This window comes from Geotrypetes seraphini, chromosome 15 (assembly GCF_902459505.1).
Source record: "Geotrypetes seraphini chromosome 15, aGeoSer1.1, whole genome shotgun sequence".
Lineage (NCBI taxonomy): Eukaryota > Metazoa > Chordata > Amphibia > Gymnophiona > Dermophiidae > Geotrypetes > Geotrypetes seraphini.
In genome coordinates this window covers 19968847-19983920 of record NC_047098.1, presented here as the reverse complement: position 1 = coordinate 19983920, position 15074 = coordinate 19968847, and the positions used below count along the sequence as shown (strand labels likewise).

The following is a 15074-nucleotide window of genomic DNA, read 5'->3' as shown; positions in this document are numbered from 1 at the left end:
TCGAGGTGGAAGAGGATATCTTCTTTTTCAAGGGTCCCGCGGCAACAAGAGGGCATCAGTGGAAAATCAGGGGCGGGAAACTGCACGGTGACACTAAGAAATTCTTCTTCACCGAAAGGGTGGTTGATAGCTGGAATAGTCTTCCACTTCAGGTTATTGAGGCCAGCAGCGTGCCAGATTTTAAGGCCAGATGGGACAGACATGTGGGATCTATCCGCAAAGATAGATAGGGAGGGTCATTTGAGTGGGCAGACTTGATGGGCCGTGGCCCTTATCTGCCGTCTATTTCTATGTTTCTAAGTTTCCACAAGCTTAGTACTATATACAAGTTCTAGGGTTGGCGATAGTGACCATAGACCTAGTGCCCTGGCTCAAGCCATGAGCTCCCTGCAGTCATCCTTTGTCTTGGTGGTTTCTGCAACACCAGAGCTACAACATTCACCTGCTTTGGAAAGAGGCTTTGTCCAGCTTGAAGTGATTAGTTGTGGCTGCAGAATCTAAGGGAATGATCTTGGAGTCACCCAAGTGGGTGGTTCTCACAATAGATGAGAGTTTATTTGGCTGGGGAGCTCATTGTCGGGGCAGCTACAACAGGATGAAGATGGAGGTGCAGTGGTAAATCAATCGCTTGGAGCAGAGGACCATCAGGAGAACTGTGGTCTCCTGGACCTTGGTGCTTGGCAAACTGGTCAGGGTGTTTTCAGACAGTACCACAGCAGTGACTTAAAGTCAATTGTTGGGGAGTACAAAGAGTTGGACTATGACAGCGGAAACTACTATTTTTTTCTGGTAGTGGAATGGTATCTTCTTGCACTGTCAGCAATGCATACAGCAAGGTCTGAGAATATACAGGCAGATTTTCAGAGAGCCTCACTCCACAGCTGCACTTTCTCAGTGACCAGCAGTCCTAAGTATACCACTACACTGTCTGGCCCACCTAACTTTTCCAGGCTATGACAGATGCAGCCCCTCTGGCAAAATAATATTGCCTTTGAAACAGAGATCTGACTCACCCACTGTGGGGGCCTCTCTCTGTCCATGCTGCTCTGAGCCATAGGATTCTCACCTAGAATAGGCGGTGGACCACAGCCTTGGCATACTCCTCTCAGCACAACTTAAAGTGTGTGGGGGAGCAAAAATACCCAGGAGCTTCCTTCTGGCAGCTAAGCTTCAAGTCTTTTTCCTCCTCCTCGAAGCCCCTCTTATCACTGCTGTTTCACTAAAACCTCTTTTTATTTCTTTCTGGGGAGAAAGCTGGGGAATCTGTTCAACCTCCAGATAGCTGGGCTGAGGAACGTGGAGGGTCTGAACTCCTGGTATCTCCGGAGGTGTGATAGACCCCCAACAGAGCCAGGATACCCTCTGTCCACTGAGATTCTAGTGGATTAATCAGCTCTCCAGCCAGGCTCAGGAGTACCATACCAGATCAGAATAAAAGCTTCCGGAGATACTCATTATTACCTGCTGGAAGCAGAGAATACTGCATAATAGTTAATATAGGGAAGAGCTCACAATTCTGCAGTGTCTCCAACTGCTGGCTGACTGATCTGTCGGGACAAAAAGGAAGCTAGCTCTTCAGTATATGCAAATTAATCTCAAGCATATTAATTGTGAATATCCTGAAAATCTTGTGTGGTGAACAAGACTGGTTTGGGGAGCCCCTGCCTTTGATGGTTCTGTTAATATGAATATGCATCTTCTGTAAGATGTCTGAACTCTAACATCAGTTTGCATAGAGTGGTATAGAGATAAATTATCTGTGCCTCACAACCTTTCCATGTACTGGGATTTCACCTATCTGTGCAAGGTAAAAGCTAAAACATTAGAGTCAGCAGTAGCCCTACTGACCTTGAGAAAGCAGCACTTTCTAGATCTGATAAATCTAAGAAGGTTTGCATTAATCTTAAAAAGCAGTTTAGATAAATTATTATGTTGGCCCATAAAAAGCATTACAACCTCCATCATTTAATTCTTGTGACTGACACTATTCATTTTAATTTAGCTCCTCCTTGGATATACTGAGCCAAACATGCATGTGAATGATTAGACCCCTGTATGTGCATATGGAAGTACATACACTCATAAATGCCAAAATATCCAAGCACTATTCTGTAAATATAAGCATATCTTACACAGGGCATGTCTGACAGGTAGGTATAGCCATGGGCAGAGTGTACAGTCATATGTGTAAATTAGAGAACACTTATTTATGCACATATTTTGATAATTTAAGTGTAAGCATTTACACCAGCTCTATGGTTGCTTGAGTGCTTGTGCCTAAATTATAGCAGCTTATTTTACCTGTCATGCTAGCATTCTAAGGTGTGATGCCTAAATATAAGCTCACTGTTATATAATAGCCTTCAGAAATTAGGTTCTTACCTTGCTAATATCTTTTCTAGTACATAGGTGTGCATTTTGGATGGACGGATATTCTCCCCATGTTTGCAAGCTGTGCAGGAGTCCACACTAGCTTTTCAACACTTCATTCTTCACTAGAGGGCTCTGCTGCCCCCTTTAGTTTGTACCGAAGCAGGTAATAGCCCTATATAGAAAGACATGCGAAGGAGGGGTACAGGGAAACTCCCTGAACTATAACACTGTTTTGTTCTGAAAATATAACAAACATGTTAAACATTGCAATTGAACCATCAAACAAATTGAACTAATCATACCAATCAGAAACATATATGAAGCTCACACATTCCTCCAATGTGTTATAGCAATAGATTATTCTTCATACCCTTAAGGTCTGACGGATATCCAAAATTTCAGTTTCGACTCACACTTCCTGATTGAGATAATAGACAGGTGCAGGAGCAAACTGACAGGGCGAGGCTCCAGAATAACACACTTATCTACTAGAAAAGATATAAGCAAGGTAAGAACCTAATCTCTTTTTCAGTGCAATAGGCATGTTCTTCTAGACGGATGGGACATACAAAAGCAGTCCCAGAAAGCTAGGGTGGGACTTCTGTGTCAGTTCATAACACTGGGAACTAAAAGGCAGCCATCCCTTGCTGTCATATCCACTCTGTAAAACTTAGAAAACCTACAAAGAGTGGATCAGGGCACCACGCTACAAATTTCCTCAGGTGAAACTGCCCAAGCTTCAGTTCACAAAGAAGCCACGGCAAATGTTGACTGTTTTCCACAGGCCACATATATGCTGATGAAATGGCCCTGTGGATCCATCTGGAAATCATGGACTTGGACGCTGGTATGCCGCGTCGAGCCTGACTGGTGAGCACCAAAAGAAAGGCAGACAGTCGGAACTCATTATTAACCTCAGGATATCATAGGAAGACTCTCCTCACATCCAACCTTTTCAGAATCCAGTCCTTCTTTGATCCTGTGGACTAGAACACCGGTAATCTTACTTTCTGATTGACATGGAAGACTGAAAGAACCTTTGACAAAAAGGATAGAACACACAAATCCAGCCTCAGTGTTCTCGAGGAAGGGCTCCCTGCATAAAAGTGCCTCTAGTTCCAAGACTCTTCTCCCAACGTAATGGCCACAAGAAAAACCATCTTGACTGTAAGATCCATTAAGAACACTTCCTTAAGTGGCTTGCATTGAGACTGACTGAGGCCTTGCAAAACCACGTTAAGGTTCCATGATGGAAATGGGTGATTTACCTGTGGTCTGAGCCTTAGCGCCCCCTTTAGGAATCTGGATATGTCCAGATGACACACATAAGAACATAAGCAGTGCCTCCACTGGGTCAGACCCAAGGTCCATTGTGCCCAGCAGTTCACTCATGTGCCGGCCCAACAGATCCAGGACCTGTGTAGCAATTCTCTATCTATACCCCTCTATCCCCTTTTCCAACATAAAACTGTCCATTCCCTTCTTGAACCCCCAATACCGTACTCTGTTCTCTCATGCCCTCTGGAAGCGCATTCCAGGTGTCCACCAAACGTTGGGTGAAGAAAAACATCCTAGCATTTGTTTTGAATCTGTCCCCTTTCAACTTTTCCGAATGCCCTCTTGTTCTTGTAGTTTTCGAAAGTTTGAAGAATCTGTTCTTCTCCACTTTCTCTATGCCCTTCATGATCTTGTAAGTCTCTATCATATCCCCTCGAAGTCCCCTCTTCTCCAGGGAAAGAGCCCCAGTTTCTCCAATCTCTCGAGCCCTAAAACAAGTGAGTCCCACCACATGGACTCTGAGGAATGCCACTGTAAGAACCTTGTCAAGGCCAGCTTGGACTAGGAAAGCTAACTCCATCAGGATCGGCGCTGAGAACAATTCCACCTTCTTAACACACCAGTGCTGAGATGTTTCCCATGTCTTAGCATAAGCAGAGACCATTGTAGGCTTTTTGGTTCCGAAAAGAGTAGCAATCAAGTATCCTTTGTGCGCCAACACCGTGTGCTCAAGAGCCATGCCATAAAGCAATTCGGACCTTCTATGACCACGGACCCTGAGAAAGAAGGTCCAGCAGTACTCACAGTCTGCGACCTGTGCCCCTCTGAAGATGCACTAGATCTGCATACCATGGTCAATCTGGCGCCATGAAAATGACTTTCCCCGGATGGTTTGCAATCCTTTGGAGTATCTGCCCTATTATGGGACACAGAGGAAACAAGTACAAGAGCTCATTCTTTGGCCACGGCTGGACCAGAGTGCAGAGACCTACACTTCCAGGCTCGACCTTTGACCAAAGAAGCAGACTGCCTTCTTGTTACTTGCTGCCTCCATTAGATTGAATGTTGGGCAACCCCCAGTGATGAACAATGGACTGGAAGGAAGCGACAGACAGCATCTATTCTGTCTGCTGAGGAAATTGGTCTGGGCATTGTCCACTCCCACTACATGTACCACTGAAAGAGCCTGAATATGAAACTGCCCACCAAAAGAGTCACTCTTGGTGCCTTCCTGGTGATTGACATATGCCACCATAGTAGCATTGTCCGAGAAAACTCGGACTGCTTGTCCCTCCAGACTCTTCTACAGCTTCTGCAATACCTATCAAATGGCTTGAAGCTCCAATCTGTTGATCGACTACTTCCTTTGGAAAGCCGACTAAGGCCTGTGGATCAGGCTTCCATTGCAGTGAATTCTCCAGTCGAACAGGCTGGCATATGTTGTCACAATTATCCACAAAGCTATACTTAAGAAGCCTATCCTTGAGAATGCCTGTGGGCAGAGCCACCAGCCTGTACTGGCATGGGATTCCAGAGTCCATGGCAGAGACCACTGGCTGGTGGTCCACCGATCTAGAGGACCGGAGCATGACCTCCAAAACAGTTTCTGCAGGGTGGCCAACAGGTACCATAGAGGGATTAACCTGTCAGCTGCAGACCTCAATCTGCTTCTTCTCCATGCAAGCAGAGTTTTCCCCCAATCTGAGGAACTCGGCGCACCAAAAGCCACCAAAAAATACAAAAACAAAAAACAAATAAACAAAAGCAGATCAGAAAGACTCCTTCCAGCTTGCATGAAGAAGGAGAAACTGAAGGGGGCAGCAGAGCCCTCTAGTGAAGAAAAAGGTGTTGAAAAGCTGGAGTGGATTCCTTCTGCACAGCATGGGGAGAACACGCATCCATCCAGAATGACATCTATTATAACAGAATATATTTTATATAAAGTGTTTCTGATATAGCTGAGTGTTTTAGTTCAAAGGATATATATATATATTTATTTCTTTACACACATACACACACATTCAACAAATATTAGATTAATACTGAGAAAAATGTAAAGTTTTTCAATATCACCAGACTTCATCCCTGTCCTCAGATGTGAAATAAAAAGAAATACTGCTTCATGGAATGATGTTTCACTGAACTACAAACTGTTGATCAAATTACTACCGTAGTTTGTAATTCTGTCAGTTTGGACTGCAATATCAGTAAGCCCTGAAGCTGAAGCACACCTATATTTCACAGAAATGATATTATTCCCTATACCACAGTGAACCCATTCAACACTTAGGCCCTCACCTTCTCGCCGGATCTCACGCTCCTTCCGCCTCTCCTCAGCTCGCTTCTCTCGTTCTTTCTGCTCTTTCTGCTGTTCTCTCATCTTTCGTTCCCGCTCTCGTTTGCGTTCTAATTGTTCCAGCCGATCCCTGCAAACAGCAAACTGCTCCATGATACGTGGCATTGAAAGTCAGATTAAAAAGGGCTGCAGACATTCTCTTTTCTTCCGTGTCACAAATTTCAGTGCTACTAAGTCGCTTCCTTGTGCCTGTTGCTCTGCATTTGTCTCCACAAGAAACTGCTAAATATTATGAAAGGAAAGTATTCAAAGAATTCAATCCAATTCTAAATTTTAATGATAGACAATAAGGTAATTTCAAATGAAAACTGTTTAGAGCAGCAAAGTTTGAGAACTGTCTGTCTTTCTAAAACTTACTTTAATCATTGCTAACTGTTTTTCTTTCACTGTTTCTTTCACTTTATTCCAGGCCTCATAAAAAAAGCTTGAAACTAGTTACAGGATAAAGACTCACACAAATTAATTACAGTCATAAATTTAACCTCCCCCAACAACCCTTGATTAAGGAAATACTTTTCACTAAAGCCAAACCATGCTGATCAAAACAAACTCTAAAATTCCAAAAACAAAATCATTATACGAGATCATCCAACCAAATTTTAGTAAAATTTACTCTTCTTCCCCACTTCACCTCTCATGGCTGACACTTTTAGTAAAAGTCAGGTACCAGATGCAAGTCTGGTCCATATCACATTGGCAGGTCCTGTTTCGGCTTATTCAGTGACGAAGACGCTACATATTTTGAGGCAGCTAAATCAGTATATGCTGGGAGGAGAGAAGCTGATATGCACGGACGGGGAGAGGGACCTTGGGGTGATAGTGTCTGAAGATCTAAAGGCGAAAAAACAGTGTGACAAGGCAGTGGCTGCTGCCAGAAGGATTCTGGGCTGTATAAAGAGAGGCGTAGTCAGTAGAAGGAAGAAGGTGTTGATGCCCCTGTACAGGTCATTGGTGAGGCCCCACTTGGAGTATTGTGTTCAGTTTTGGAGACCGTATCTGGCGAAAGACGCAAGAAGACTTGAGGCGGTCCAGAGGAGGGCGACGAAAATGATAGGAGGCTTGCGCCAGAAGATGTATGAGGAGAGACTGGAAGCCCTGAATATGTATACACTAGAGGAAAGGAGAGACAGGGGAGATATGATTCAGACGTTCAAATACTTAAAGGATATTAACGTAGAACAAAATCTTTTCCAGAGAAAGGAAAATGGTAAAACCAGAGGACATAATTTGAGGTTGAGGGGTGGTAGATTCAGGGGCAATGTTAGGAAATTCTACTTTACGGAGAGGGTGGTGGATGCCTGGAATGCGCTCCCGAGAGAGGTGGTGGAGAGTAGAGAATGACACGGGGAAAAAATCTGTCCCCGTCACCGCCCCGTCACCGGCCCACCATCCTCTGCACCGCCCCGTCACCGCCGTTCCCTTCACCGCCCCATCACCGCCATCCCTTTCACCGCCCCGTCACCGCCACTGCCATCCCATTCACCGCCCCGTCACCGTCCCCGCTGCATCCATATAAGCCTTAGTACTGTAATATTTAGCTTATTCCTTTCTTATAAATCAAAGTTCCTGCTGCTGAACTAGAGAAAGAGATGTTCAGCTGGCAGGGCTTTGTTTATAAATTTTTATCAACACAACTAAAGCAAAAAATAAATAGAATTTTTTTTCTACCTTTGTTGTCTGGTTTCTGCTTTCCACATCTTCTCATTCAATTCCTTCCATCCACTGTGTGTCTTCTCTCTGCGTCTTCCATTTGCTGTTACTGTGCCTCTCCCTTCACTCCCCCCCCCCCAATTGGTCTAGCACCCATCTTCTTCCCTCCGCTCCCCCATAGTCTGGCATCTGTCTTCTTCCCATTCTGTCTTCCACATTTCCCTTCAGGGTCTGTTCCTCTCCACCCTCCTTCAATGTCTGTCCTATTCCTTTCCACCACCACCCTTCCCTCCCTCCTTTACCATCTGTTCCTTTCTACCACCCTTCAGCTCCTCTCGCGTGGCCTATCTATCTACCTTCCTCCCTCTTATTTTCATGGCACGTTACAATGTAATTTGTGCAAGCCACTGGAGCCTGCGAGCTCGGTCCCTGTCCCATCCCCACAAACCATCTCGCTTCTGTGCTCCTATTTTCCCCATTTCTAATATCTCCCCTATGTATCTGCCATTGCCCCCCCCCCTGTGTCAATATACCATCCCCATGGCATGTCCCCTTTATGTCTCTGTCCCTATGCCCCATGCACATAATTTCCCCTCTTTCTGTTACCTTCCTGTGTCCAGATTTCCCCTATCTTCCTCTTCCATACCAGTGTGTCTCTTCTTTTCAACCCCATCTAGCTTTTTTCCCTCTTTCTTCCTCTCCCCACCCCCCTCTGCTTCTAGCATCTGGCTCACCTGCCTGTCCTTCCCTTTCTTTCCTGCTGTGGGTTTTTCTTTCCATCTTCATCCCCTTGGCCCAGAATCCTTTTCCCTTTCACTCCCTCCTTCCAATTTGAGCCGGGAACACTAGCGATCGCACGGTCCCCGCAGCCACTACCTGCCTGCCCAATCAGTCCTAGTGTTTAGCCAGCTCTCTCCCTTCTCCTCACCTTAGTTTATAGGTTTTCTTTTTCGGCGACCTGCACGCTTTCCCAAAGAGCCGCGCACGCGCGGCTGCTCAGTGTTCAGTCTTCTGCTCTGCTGCAACTTCCTGTTTCCGGTTGCGTCAGAGCAGAAGATCGAAACTGAGCAGCAGCGGTGCGCGGCTCTCTGATAGCGTGCGGGTCACCGAAAAAGAAAATCTACAAAGTAAGGTGAGGAGAAGGGAGAGAGCTGGCTAAACACTAGAATCGATTGGGCAGGCGGGTGTGAGCTGCGGGGACCGCGCGATCCTTCATGCCTCACTGCGGGGACAAGACCATTCACTGCCCCGCGGGCGGTGAATGGCCTTGTCCCCGTCGCCGCAGCGACTGCTAGTTTTCTTCCCCGTTTTCGGCGGGTGACCCGCGGCTAAAATGCAGTAGCCGCGGGTAAACCGCCACCGTGTCATTCTCTAGTGGAGAGTAAAACTGTGACTGAGTTCAAAGAATCGTGGGATGAACACAGAAGATTTAGAATCAGAAAATAATATTAAAGATTGAACTAGGCCAGTTACTGGGCAGACTTGTACGGTCTGCGTCTATGTATGGCCGTTTGGAGGAGGATGGGCAGGGGAGGGCTTCAATGGCTGGGAGGGTGTAGATGGGCTGGAGTAAGTCTTAACAGAGATTTCGGCAGTTGGAACCCAAGCACAGTACCGGGTAAAGCTTTGGATTCTCGTCCAGAAATAGCTAAGAAGAAAAAAAAAAAAAAAAAAAAAAATTTAAATTGAATCAGGTTGGGCAGACTGGATGGACCATTCGGGTCTTTATCTGCCGTCATCTACTATGTAGTATGGCAGTCTCTTTAGCATAAGTCTCTCTTACCTTTCTCTTCTAGAATGCTCTCTGGCCAGCTCTCGTCGCTTCTGCCTCTCCCACTCCCGGCGGGCTTTGTCCTGCTCCTCTCTGTGTCTTTTCCTTCGCTCATGCTCTCTTTCCTTCTCTTTCACTCTGGTATGCTTCCCTAAAACAGTAAGATAGTACTCATTAATCTTCTAGTACTTTCAGCTTTATTACAATTTTTTTTTCTGCCTCTCTATCTATAAATATATGAGGGTGAATCAAAAATTAAAGGCAATTGTTAAATTACATGATAACTGAAACAGAGCTTGCAAAATGCAACATATGTACTCGTACATTGCCTGTTGGATAGTTCGTCCACCCACAGTACAGCGCTTGGACTTTAGTCTTGCGGCAGCCACGAGGTCAGAAACATGGACGCTCCTTTGCAAGATTGCACCATCAAAGAACAATGTGAAGTGGTGCACTTTCTTTGGGCAGAGGGAGTTAAACCTGTGGAAATTCACTATCGGATATTAACTAAGTATGGACATAGCACCATGAATCAAGGAAAGGTTTATGAGTGGGTAGTTTACAGCGGGAAGAACAGGCGTAAGATGAAGGTCGTTCTGATTGCCCTTCAACACTGCGCACACATGAGCACACTGACAGGGCTTATTTAATGATTAGAGAAGACTGATGGATAACGGTTCTCTCAACTGGCTGCAAATTTGGATATCAGCTATAGATCTGCATTTGCCATAATGCATGATGACATGGGATACAGGAAAGTCTGCGCAAAATAGGTTCCCAAGCAGCTCACTGATCTGCACAAGCAACAGCTTGTGGAGGTTCCCGAGACAGTATGAAGAAGATCCGAGTATTCTGGAAAGAATGTCACTGGTGACGAGACATGGGTGCATCACTGCAACCCGGAGAGCAAAAGACAAAGCATGATGAAGTAAAGGAAGCGGTCCTCACTTGGCTTTGAGAGCAGTCGAAAAACTTCTTCTCTGTAGGAATGCAGAATCTAGTTGAATGATACAACAAATACATCATCTTGCATGGGGATTATGTGGAAAAGTGATATGTTCAGTTTCTTCTATTAAAGCTGTTAAATGTATTTTGCTTTTACTTTTTGATTTACCCTCGTATATATTGGTATTAATCACATGACTGATCAAGCAGTCAGCTTTAACAGTTTTCAAATTATGTGGTTAGGATTACAGAAACTGCTGAATTACTCTGGTAACATGAGCAGTAAATGAATTGGCTTGCTGTCTCCATATTTCTAAGTTTAGATGTGGGAAGCATTTTTCCTTCAAAATGACCTCAAGCACTTTTGCCTTCCTCATAATACATTGGTTCCTAGCATCAGATTTTCCCAGTCTGATTTACTTTCATTTATTCTGCTTATGTTACCTGTTTTAGTGTAGGATTTGAACATGGTCACCATACAAATGCCGTCTTGTGGCTGAAAATAAAACAATTCTTCCACCAGTAATGAAGGTCCTGGCAGGATCTGATACTCTTTGAATAACTTAGGCATTTTACAACATCTCAGTCAGTAGGTGGGAGGAGGAATGTTTCTGTTTTATAACTCAAGAAAAGGTACTGCCTTTTATTTTATATTTTTACCAGCTTTTGTAGATAAAATGTGAATAGTGTAAAATGGGACCCTCCTATATGCAACAAAAGATTTAACTGTGTATATTTAATCAACTACCTGGAAGGATTCCCCAAGAAGACAATCAGATTACATCTCTATCAATCGCTGTTCATATCCAGTCTTTAACTCTGCCATGTAATTTAATTTTCATGAGTAGGTTTTCTTTCAAGAATAGATGATGGGATTTGTTAGAAGGGGGTGCATGAGTAAGGGGTGTCAAATTTTGTAATACCTCCTTCAGCAGAATGACTGCGATGTCTGCGTTTTTCTTTCCTCTTCTCTTCTTTCCTGTGGTGTGCTTTTTCCTTTCGGGTTGTCTGCTGAGGGGGTTTGATAGCTAGAGAGTCATCTTCCTCTGCCCTGTAATGTAAACACATTCAAACAGTGGAATAGTTTCAATTTTATGCGGTAGGTTGAATATTATTTCAGTTTTGTTTAAATTATGCTTTTATGTTCATATTATGTTCTATGCTACTAGATTATGTAAACTATTTGGTTAGTTCAGATTTGTTAATAGGCAGGATATAAGATTATATAAATAAACAAAACCTCTCTATGGCCTAATATAGTAAAATTTTGTTCTTATCTACTACTGTCCTTTCCTTTAGTCCTGCCAGACCAGTTCAGTCTGCGGCGGTCAAAACAGCAGTCAGGGAGGCCAAACTTCGAATGGAAGAAACTCTAGCGAAGAACATTAAAAAAGGGGACAAATCCTTCTTCAGGTACATTAGCGACAGGAAAAAGAACGCAGACGGGATAGTACGCCTTAGAACGCCAGACGGGAATTATGTGGAAACAGATTCTGAAAAAGCCAAACTATTGAACGATTACTTCTGCTCAGTCTTTACCTGCGAGGCACCAGGGCACGGGCCACGGCTGGAAGCAAAAGAAAGCAAGGAAGACCCATTTCTGAATTTTGAGTTCACACCAGCTGATGTTTACAGAGAACTTTCAAGACTCAAGGTGAACAAAGCCATGGGACCGGACAATTTGCACCCAAGAGTGCTCAGAGAGCTGTGCGATGTTCTGGTGGAACCGTTAGCCATGCTCTTCAATCTCTCCCTAAGTACGGGGAGAGTCCCCCTGGACTGGAAAACAGCCAACGTCGTTCCTCTGCACAAAAAGGGTTGCAGAGCAGAGGCTGCAAATTATAGACCAGTGAGTCTCACATCAATAGTATGTAAACTCATGGAAACTCTACTTAAACCCCTCCTCTTTTACCTCCAGAAGATTCACCTACCTTCAGATAACCTTCCCCCAAATTACCCACCTTAACACCTTCTAATTAAACAAATACCATCAATAGATTGTAACCTACCCTCTCTAACTGCATTCCATATGTATTTTTCATACAGTTCTTCACTGTCAGTTTAATTTCCATCCTATAAGTTCACATAGAATTTTTCTTTTTTCAACCATCTTTATTTTCTCTTCTTTATTAATTTCCAGGTACTTTAGTTAGATTGTGAGCCTTCGGGACAGTAAGGGAATTTTTAAGTACCTTCTTACTTCTCATTTATAATCTTAATGTATATTTTCTTCAAACCGCTTAGAACCTAACGGATGTAGCGGTATATAAGAAATAAATTACATTACATTACATTACATTAAAGGTAAATTAGACACGATAATGGATGAAGGGAATCTAAGGGATCCCTGTCAACATGGATTCACCAGAGGCAGGTCATGCCAATCCAATCTTATAAGCTTCTTCGATTGGGTGACAGGAAAGCTAGACTCGGGAGAGTCTCTGGACATAGTGTACTTGGATTTCAGTAAAGCTTTCGACAGTGTCCCACACCGTAGACTATTAAACAAGATGAAATCGCTGGGTTTGGGTGAGAAACTAACTGCATGGGTCAGTAATTGGCTGAGTGGAAGACTTCAGAGGGTGGTGGTCAACGGCACCCTCTCTGAGACATCGGAGGTGACTAGCGGAGTGCCGCAGGGCTCAGTCCTGGGACCATCCCTTTTCAACATATTCATAGGGGACTTGACCCGGGGGCTTCAGGGTAAAGTAGCACTGTTCGCTGACGATGCCAAACTGTGTAACATAGTAAGTGAAAGCAACCTCCAGGATCGTATGACACAAGATCTGATCACGTTGGAAAACTGGTCCTCGACATGGCAGCTAGGCTTCAACGCTAAAAAATGTAAGGTCATGCATCTCGGCAGCGGAAATCCATGCAGAACATACTCCTTGAATGGAGAAACGCTAGCTAGGACTTCAGAGGAACGGGACTTGGGGGTAATCATCAGTGCAGACATGAAGGCTGCCAAACAAGTAGAGAAGGCCTCATCAAAGGCAAGGCAAATGATGGGATGTATCAATAGAAGCTTCGTCAGCCGTAAGCCTGAAGTCATAATGCCACTCTACAGAACCAGGTGAGACCTCATCTGGAATACTGTGTGCAATTCTGGAGGCCACACTACCGGAAAGATATGCTTCGAGCTGAGTCAGTCCAGCGGATGGCCACTAGGATGGTCGCGGGGCTCAAAGGTCTCTCATACGAAGAAAGACTGGGCAAACTGCAGCTCTATACCCTAGAGAAGCGCAGGGAAAGGGGTGACATGATTGAGACATTTAAGTACGTCACGGGTCGTGTCGAGGTGGAAAACGATATATTCTTTCCCAGGGGACCCTCGGTCACAAGAGGGCACCCGCTCAAACTCAGAGGAGGGAAATTTAGTGGTGAAACCAGGAAGTATTTCTTCACAGAAAGGGTGGTAGATCACTGGAACAGACTTCCGGTGCAGGTGATAAAGGCCACCAGCGTGCTCGACTTTAAGTCTAAATGGGACATCCACGTGGGATCCCTATGAGGGTCGAGTTAAGGAACTAGGTCATTAGCATTCAGACTTAATGGGGTGGGTCAATAGAGTGGGCAGACTTGATGGGCTGTAGCCCTTTTCTGCCGTCATCTTTCTATGTTTCTATGTTCTATGAGAGGATTATGTACCCATACCAGCAGACAGAGGCAGAGAATACTCACAATTCAGTGGCATGATACTAGTATAAGGGGTAATACAGACTAGAGTCTATTAGTAAACTATTGAAGATAACACCCATGCTAAGTCAGAACCAAATACCCACTCTGCTCCCATCTTCACAGGGCCACAGCTCTTGAAACAAGAAAAAGCAAAGAGCCCTGACCCAAAGAACTTGCAAAGCACAGGATCAGTTGCCATGGGGAAGACAATAACCCTCTAATCAGGTGTATAGAGACCCTCCTCAGAACAATAGTTCACACTGGGAAACTGCAGATACAAAGGCCCTAATGGAGGTTCCCCATTCCACTGGAGATATACTCTCTTTGCACAGGCTAACAACTGATGTTCAACATAAGTGGAAGAGGCCAGTGGTAAAGAACTCAAAAAATAGAACCTCAGAACCCAAAGATTCTCCTCCCTAGGATGCACCCAAAATCAGAAGACGTGGGAAATAGGAGAAATACCAAGATGCCATAGGATGAAAGTACTAGCGAAGGAGGAAGGGGAAGAAGAGTCTACCCCCAAACTTAGAGAACTTAACCCCTCTCATGAAGGCTTGCCACAAAGTTTATTCATTTGTATTCTGCTTTATTCAAAGCAGGTCACAACAAGTATATACACAATAATATAACAAGTGCATACATAGTAAAATAAACAGACAGTTACAAAACTGATCAGCTTCCAATGTACATCCATACAAAGGGAAACTCAAGTTCCATATTTCATCTTGCTAAACAAATATCTTTTCAGTAATCTTTTGAAATTACTCATATTTCTTTGCTGGCGTATATAGGACACTATCACATTCCATTCCTGTGGACATCTTCCATCCTAGAGACACACCCATAGGCAAAAGACCCCTCAAAAAAGCATCTCAATAGTGGAGGAGGGGGTAAAAGGCCTCAACCTGTGCTGGCCAGCCATGATGATCTGAAACCTATAGATGGAGGCTTGGGGCTGCAGAAAACACAGCACCTTCCAAGCTCAACCAAGGAAAATGTCTGTGGACTGATTCCTGG

At 44.4% G+C, this 15074-nt stretch overlaps 1 protein-coding gene across 12 annotated transcripts in view; it reads right to left on the bottom strand.

Moving 5' to 3' along the window:
• Window positions 1-15074, bottom strand: part of LOC117349186 (cyclin-dependent kinase 11B) — an 86209-nt gene that overhangs the window by 52754 nt on the left and 18381 nt on the right. For all 12 annotated transcript variants that reach the window (XM_033922332.1, XM_033922335.1, XM_033922336.1 and 9 more), the window contains 3 exons: window positions 11297-11424; window positions 9441-9579; window positions 5950-6077 (listed from right to left, as the gene is read on the bottom strand). In XM_033922332.1, the coding sequence (XP_033778223.1) occupies window positions 5950-6077; window positions 9441-9579; window positions 11297-11424 (395 nt within the window). The remainder of the gene's footprint in view (window positions 1-5949; window positions 6078-9440; window positions 9580-11296; window positions 11425-15074) is intronic.